At 37.3% G+C, this 8,557-nt stretch overlaps 1 protein-coding gene across 2 annotated transcripts; it reads right to left on the bottom strand.

The window, feature by feature from the left end:
• LOC109712053 (protein TIC 20-v, chloroplastic-like) lies at positions 3,759-4,738 on the bottom strand. Of its 2 annotated transcripts, XM_020235481.1 has the most exons (3): positions 4,403-4,738; positions 4,062-4,326; positions 3,759-3,960 (listed from the first exon to the last, which is right to left on the bottom strand). In XM_020235481.1, the coding sequence occupies exons 2-3, from the start codon at positions 4,275-4,277 to the stop codon at positions 3,895-3,897; spliced, it is 282 nt and encodes a 93-aa protein (XP_020091070.1). In that variant the 5' UTR covers positions 4,278-4,326; positions 4,403-4,738; the 3' UTR covers positions 3,759-3,894. The 2 variants fall into 2 exon arrangements, with proteins under 2 accessions (XP_020091070.1, XP_020091069.1); XM_020235480.1 differs by having other exon boundaries at positions 4,062-4,738.

Consider the following 8,557-nt stretch of genomic DNA (forward strand, 5'->3'; position numbering starts at 1 on the left):
CACTCTCTATATATATATATATATATATATATATATATATATATATATATATATATATTATAATTTAAAAGTAAAAAAATTAAAACAAAAAAATAGTGCACCATGTGCACCCAAAAAACTCCCCGTGCTCCCTCGTGCCACGCCGCGCCTATAGGGGACATCCCCAAATTGGTTTTATGGACACAGTGTCCATAAAAGTTTTGCCCGTTTTATAGCATGGGGTCTTATATGGCATTGATTATAGCCTGAGGTCGCATATGGCATTGATTATAGCATGAGCCCGTTTTACATCCTATGGCACTGATTATCCTATGTCATGGATTATAGCATGTGGGAGGCGGATAGCATGAGGTCGTATATGGCATTGATTATAGCATGAGTTCCTTTTATAGCATGAGGTCGTTTTACATCCTATGACATTGATTATCCTATGGCATTGATTATAGCATGTGGGAGGTGGTCGGAACTCGGAAGCTTGGCATTGATTATGGCATGTGGAGGCGGTCGGAAGCTTTAATTGGCTGCTACTATTTTAAACCGATTTGCCTTTTATGGGCGGTTACATCTTTAGAGCTGCTTACTTTATATAAGCACGTTCCATCCCACATAGTACCACATGGTGTCATAAATGCTATGTATTTGTGTAAATAAAAGGAATCTCACAAGCATATTAGTCCGATTCTTACGTACAGTTGCATTCGGATTCGTTTGGTTGGGATATAAATAAAAATGATTTATTCTAAAAATATATACAAGTTAAAATATAAGTAAGAATTAAATTAATTTTGAGTTTGTATAAAAACTAAATTATTTTCAAAAGTAAGAAAAATAAATTTCGGATAAAAATTTGAATTATTCTCGAAAATAAGAAAAATAACATTTAAATAAATAAGATAGAATAAGAAAAATAACAAACTTTTATAAATAAAAATGATGATATTACTTCTCTTATTAAATTTGAATTTTTAAATTTTATTTTTTAAATTTAAAATATAAAATTTAAAATCTCAAATTATAAATTTTAAAATTCAAAAAATTAATTTAAAATTTAAAAATTATAAAATTTCAAATTTTAAATTTGAAAATTTTAAAATCTAAAATTTAATTTAAAATTTAAAATTTATAAAATTATAAATTTTAATTTTAAAATTAAAACTATAAATTTTTTAATAAATTAAAAATTCTCACTCTCAAGCTTGTTTCTCGAAGAAGCTTATTCCACCATGAGTTGACAACTATTGTTCCCCAAAAAAAGTGTGTTTAGATATTAAATAAAAAAAAATTATTCCTCTGTGTATTCCAATCAAACACTACCTTAGAACCCGTTACTTTTACTGGCACATTTTTTAATCAAATATGAACTTTTGGTCTTACATGTGCGGTTTTTCGTTTTCGCTCTGTATTGCACACGTTTATCTGTACCTCTTTGGAAAGCACAAGAATGATGCCATTACTTAAGCATTTCCCATCTTATAATTTAAAATAAACCAGTTAACATTTAACAATCATCACGAATACAAAAAAGCAACACTTTTCTCACAATTTCGAAGGAACACGTCGCCGCTTCTGTGTCCGCTATATTCTATGTCTATATTTTTCAAATTTCTAATTATCCCACATAACTCATTAAACACAAACATATGAAAAAAAAAAAAAGAAAAGGAAAAGAACCTAATTAATAATAAAGATACATAAAAAAATAAAAGAAAACAAAACAAAGAAAGGTACAAGACAATCAGCAAAAATTATTATACGGAGTTTTCCTAACATCAGAGGAGGTCCGACCAACTGGGCAGTGGAGTAACACTCGACTTCTACTCAGTTTTTGAACCAGTTCTTTATTTGGTGGGTGGACCTCATTCACAAACTGGAATAGAATGGATAAAATCTGGTAATTGACGGAGCAAGTAGAGATGTCAACGTGTCGGATTCGGAACGGATTTTTGAAAACCTGAATCCGAACCCGAATCCGAACCCGATGGATTTTAAAAATCCATATCCAAACCCGAATCCGACCAAAAATTCGAAACCCGAACCCGAACCCGAACCCGAACCCGAACCTAAAAATTTGAACCCGAAATAATTATTTCTTTTTTCAATATTTCAAAATATATTATATTAAATCTAAATTTTTAAAATATAAATTCAAATATAACATCAAATTTTTATGTATATATTATATATAATACAAAATAAATTTGGATTCGGATTCGGGTCGGGTACAATCAAAATTCATATTCGAATTCATATCCGTCGGATTTCTATTTTTGATATCCATATCCGAATCATATTCATATCCATCGGATATATCCGTTTCATTTTCGCGTTCGAATTCGGATAAATTCGGGTATTATATCCATTGACATCCTAGCAGCAACAAGTATGGAAGGCTATTCAATTTTTTATAACTAAGGTAGAGAGCCCTATATTTGTTTGCTTTTAATCGATCTATGATCAAGATTAATTTTCATTTGATCATACAAGTCACTTTTGTAATAGGTTTAATTTGGTTTTTATTTTATATATTTTTTTTAAAATAGTTAGGAAGTGTGAGGGTTGATTAATTAATGAAAAAAAAGATAAAAAAAAAACATGTTGAATATGTGATTGATTTAACGTCCCATAGAAGGAGTTTACTACACTTAATAATTATTTTATTATTTTTTATCACACTGTAAGGAACTTAAATTAACAGATTGTAAAAACAACACAAAGTCCACAAATCAACTAAAAATACACTATAATAAGATTTAAAAATTTAAATTTTTAATAATTTGAAAAAATTACACTTCCTTACGTCTTAAATATGATGGCGGTGAGCACATGTTTAATCAAGAAACAAATAACTCAGTAAAAATGATTTCTCTCTCAGTTGGCGCTTGATGATCTGACAATATTGTTCCTGGTAGTGCTGCTAGCGCAGCAAGTACATCTGTAGGCTACCTTGATTGTGCTATGCATGCTGTGCGGGATGCTGCCTCGTCGCCCGTAATGCTGCAGCACGTCCAACGCACTGCCGAGCCGTAGGAGCTGCCAAGACAATAGGAGGCCTTCGTCGCTGCATTATTTTCCTGTTTTTTTTTTTTAATATGTCGCTATATATGTGATGTATGTTTCAATATCAGTAGTTACTTTATACTAGTTGGGTACATACCTAACTAGCTAGATAAGCATATACTGTTGTGTGCTGTTGTGTGGATGTTTGGTCACTAAACTAGCTAGGTCCACATCTAGCTAGCTATAGATATATATATATATATATATATATATATATATATATATAAAATTTCGTGTTGTTCTATGGTTAATTTTATGAAACTGAGTATTAGCAGTAGTGATAATTCTGTTATTTGCAAGTAAACAAAAATAATTTCTAGATAATTTTTATTTTTATTTTTGTTGCCCTGATTGATACACATCCTCAACTTTGCCACGTTCTACTGCACTGTTTCCCTTCTCTTCCAGCTGAAGTAGTGCAACACAGCAAATTTCACTTGTTTACTAAGGTACTGAAATGAATGAAAATTTGACCGTTTAAATGATAATTGATACTTTTTAATTAACTCACAGATACGAAACAAAAGTGAAAAAAAAAAAATTTGAGGATAAGCAGGAAGAGGATGATGCCAGAGCTCGAGTTAAACTACTATATATGCAAAGATAATCACAAAGGAGCAAATCCTCAGGATAAGAAACAAGCCCGAAGGATCATCAATTCACCGCTAAATACATGCCGATTCCCCTAAAATAGTCAATTATTATCAGCAAATTATTATTAGCAAAAATATGAGTTTTACATCAGATGATACAACCAGGTAGTTTAGTTTTGCAACCAATTCACCAATACCACCAGAAAAAAAAAAGAGAAAAAAAAAAGAAGGGAAAGATTATGCCCTAATCCACTTTTCCGATCCCACCCAAATCCCCAAATCGGAACCGTGGAATGCCAAAAATCGTCACCTATTTTTGCAAGAGGAGGAGAGAAGGAAGAAGAAGAAGAATAAGAAGAAAAAGAAGAAGAATAAGGGAGGGGGGGATAGAGGAGGTGGCAGTCACAGGACCTGGCGATCGGCGGCGTTGGCGACGAGGGGCAACCTGGGAAATTGGCCGAGGAGGCAGGCGGTGGAGCCGTAGACGAGGGAGACGAGCAAGAAGAAGCAGAAGACGCTGCTGTCGGCGCTTTGCAGGATCTCGTAGCTGACGCCGTCGCTGGGGGCGAAGGACCGCTGGAGGAGGTCGGGGAAGATGAGGAGGACGTCGAGGACGATGGCCTGCATCGTGTTGAACCGCACGTAGCGGCTGCAGCGGGAGGGGTTTGTAACAACCCTGAAGAATAAATGGCAGAAGTAGTAGTAGTAGTTTAATAGTAAGCAGGGGAAGGAAGTAAAAATGTCAACTTTACAATAGCAGGAGCAGCAATGATGGCCGCAGCAAGTGAGGAAGAGCGCGCTCGACGGAGCAGACTCGCGAGCGCGTGGAGCTTGAGCTCTGGGTGCGTCTCGTGGAGCATCACCAGGAGCCGCTCGCAGAGCTCACCACCGCCATCTCCGCCTTCCTCCGGAGCCGTGAGGCGGCAGCAGCAAGTTGAGGAATGCGGAGCTTGACGGAGCAGCCTGGCGAGAAGAGGTCCGGGCGGAGCACTGTAGAGGCGACGGTACTAGGGCACCCTCAGAGCTCGGAGAGGGCGATGGGAGGATTGAGAAGGGAGAAAGGGGGAGTCCGACAGAGTCTTAGGAGATTGGGGAGGGCGAAGAAGAGAACCTGCGGGTCGAAGCTTCCGGATCGCGGATCGGGCGGAAAAGGCGAGCCCAAGACCCGGCGGGCGCTGGATAGTGCGGCGAAGAAGGAACCGAGACCCACTTATCCGTTAATACATTTCTGGACCCCGTGCAGCCCATCCGAGGCCCACAAACCATCTGAATTCCACCCAGAAGGCCCGCAGTTCTTTTTTTTACAATTTTGTTGTTAAGCACAGTAGGATAGTTTAATTACATTTCGGTACAAGTTGTATAGAGTATATATAGTTAACAGGTTGTAATTGCAAGGTATGAAGAAAAATGAATTAGCCTATTTCTCCCCCAAAAGTTCTTCTCCAAACCCTTCTTCTTCTCTATCCCTTATCTCTATCCCAACTCTTTTCCCTAACCCTCACCTCTCAATTCTCATCTCTGTCTATCTCTCTACCTCTATTTCTCTTCTCTCTATCTCAATCCCAATTTCTATCTCTATTTCCTTACCTCTCTAGCCTCGGTTACCGATTACGTTACCTCGGATCCGCGACCGGAAGCACCAAGAACCTGATCCGAACCATAAGGGATATTACAGGGTTGCGCACCACCGCGAAGTAGAGCGTGAGGAAGAGGAGGAAGCGGGTGATCGGGGAGGAGCGGAAGAGCTGGATCACGGGGACGAGGGGCTAGATTAGGGTTTGGAGGAAGGGAGTTGCGTAAGGACGAAGCGGCCGAGGAGGAAGGGGGTGACCGCGATTGTATAATACCTAGTTAGTCGACTTGCAAATACTGAAGGCCGAAAATAAGTTACTATTGCTAATACATTACATTTTCAAAACATTAGCCATGTAACGACAACACAAACACATACATTGATATCTAGCTAAGCGTTGGCCTAGCTAGTTTAGTCATCAAATAATGGCACAAAAATACATAGGTACCTAACTATTTTAGTCCTTAAACAACAACACAACAACAACACAACAACAATACATAGTTACTGATAATGAAAACGAGAATGTTCTCCCAGCAAGAAAGAAGCCCTACAAAGCTCTTATGGCTTTGCAATGGTATTGATGCAGCACATCGGGATTGAGGGACAGCATGAGGGATTAGGAGGAGGATTAGAAAACACAGTTGTTGTTGTTGTCGTCGCCACCCTAGCAGCAGCAGCAAAAACATTACCAGGTGCTGCATTACGACGGAGCGCGGGCTACAGGAGTAACTTATTTATTTTGTTATCTTAAATTAACAACACTAGGAAATTTTTTTTTTTAAAAAAAAAGAGATAGATAGTATGCTACCTATTTTATTTTGTTATCTTAGCTGAAAATGTGAATCAACTAGCTCGGATTCTAACTTGGGAGCTCGGATACTAACCATCAAACTCTTTGCCACTTACTCTAGAAACCGTCGGTAACATTAGGAAGAAGTTGATTTGTTTTTCGTGTTAAGGTCCAAAACACTACAAGAGAAGTTTTTGAAATATCCATATTCACGTTTCCCCTAACGTGGTATTTATAGAGGGAGCATAACTTCACAATTTTTTAACTTTTCTTTTATGTGCATTTTAAATTAATTCATGAATTTTACATGTTGCTTCAGATATGCTATTATTGTAAATTCCTTATCATACGACAAAACATAAAAAGTTATCAAGCATCAGAGAACTCCAGTTAAGCCTCTGGATTATCAAATGTCGCATATGCAATAAGTTGAATTATTTTGGGACATTAAATGATTGCAGGCTGCACAATTACTCTTGGACATTAATTGTCCATGTGCAATCTGTTCTTTTGCCTTTTTGTCCGTCAGTAGTCTTTTGGGCTCTCTGCCTCAAAGATGGAAAATATGTAAAGCCTGCCTTATAGCTGTTGCATGATTTATCCAATTTCATCCACTCTTTCAGTTTGGGAACGAGCTCTCTCACCCTCTATATATATAGAAGACTCTTCTTCTCTTATTTTCAAGTTGCGAGTCCTTTAATAAATTCTCTACTCTCCAACAATCACCTAACAATATTAATGCCAATATAACATAAGATGGCCACTAGATATTCTAGCGGGCTGAATCTGTATGTGAGCTCCAATGACACAGTAAAATACGTATATCTACTGGCGCTATGAGGGCCGCGTCGTACTAGCACGGCCCACATTAACTGAGCTGAAACAAGATAAGAACCAGTTCAGCCTGATCCAATTTTGAATTCGGATTGTCATAAGCAAGTCCAATTTTTTTTTGGACGTACATCCCTGTATGTTCCCCTGGCAACAACAACACCGTGCATATCCTTTAAATTAATAAATCTGTGCCGACCCATTATGTTTTTTTTTTTTAAATTTTTAATTTGTTTAGAATTATAAAAATTTTAAAGGAAAGGACCAGATTATCTCTCAACAATCAAAAATTGGTCTTCAAAATATATATAAAGGAATTTATATTTCTTTGGAAACTTTTAAATTCTTTTGTTCTATTTTTAATTTTCTTATTAGTATTATAAAATATATTGTTATATAATTTTCAATAAGTTTATTATATTTATAAAAATATATAAAGTAAAAATAAAAAAAAGGGTCAGTCTGTGCCTGTGTCGGCACAGAATGCGTGTCTTATATTACATACGGATCGTGACCGGCCCAATCATGTTAACCAATTAATTTACACCTAATCCTATGAAATAATATTTCTTTTTCAAAAAAAATAACATGCTACCTATTTAGCATGTTATATATATTTTTTTAAAAAAATAAATTTAGTTAAAAATATGAATTAATTAGGATTCAAATTAAAGACCCCGAATACCAAACACAAGCCCTCTGCTACTTGCGCAGGGGCGATCAGGACGATCAGTTCCTATGAAATAATGTTAACGAGTTGTTTTCTGGATGCTGAGTTTTGAAACAATTTAATATATCAATTCATTTTAATAAAAGTTTTCAACTTAATTCACAAATTATTGTAGGTTTCTAGAGTAACGTTCAAGCCTAAAATCTAGCACTAGAGACGTTTTCTTAGCGTGGACTAATTAATGACTTTTTATTTTTGGGTGTTTTCTGTGGGAGTGTTTGTAGAGGTGTAATGTGGGCCGTGTCAGGCTGACACGGCTACATTTTTCGGACCAAAATCGGCTAAATTTTTTGGTTCATTGGACCTAAAGCCCTCCTCCCCAAGGTCTGCCAAAAGAAATAAGAATCCCCACTGGAGATTAGATTTTGCTTGGGAGGAGAGCACCTGGAGAGGATGGCCAAGCCCTCATCCCCAGCAGCTCAAACTCGATGGCCCAATGCCATTTGCTTTGGACCATGGGTGTGGACCGGGCTGGCCAGGCTGGCACAATCCAAACGGACCGTGTCGTGCCGAGCCGCTCACCTCTCCTCTGCCTGGCATAGCCCAGGCCCGTTTCGGGCTGTGCCGTGCCGGCCGGGTTTGGGACGTGCCGGGCTCTCGAGCTTCAAAGAGGTGGCCGTCCAACATGCCCAGAGCCTCGGGCCAAGCCGGTCCGATACAGGTAATATGGTACTCGTGCCTTGCTGTAGACCTGACCGAGGCCGTGCAGGGCAAGACGACCCACGTGCCGCCCAGCCCGTTTTACATCCCAAAGTGTTTGGAAAGCAAAATAAATTGACAGAAACTTAATTTTTTAAACAAACTTTTTATCAAATCCCATCATGCACGTACCCATATTTTTCTATTTGCATCAATAATTTTTTTTTTCTTCTTTAACAAATTCTCACACATCTAACTATTTAAGAACAAATTATTAAAAACTTTCTAATGTATAAAAATGAAAATCTCAATTAGACATTAAGTTCAAAAGTGAATTTGTA

Source organism: Ananas comosus, linkage group 6 (assembly GCF_001540865.1).
Source record: "Ananas comosus cultivar F153 linkage group 6, ASM154086v1, whole genome shotgun sequence".
Lineage (NCBI taxonomy): Eukaryota > Viridiplantae > Streptophyta > Magnoliopsida > Poales > Bromeliaceae > Ananas > Ananas comosus.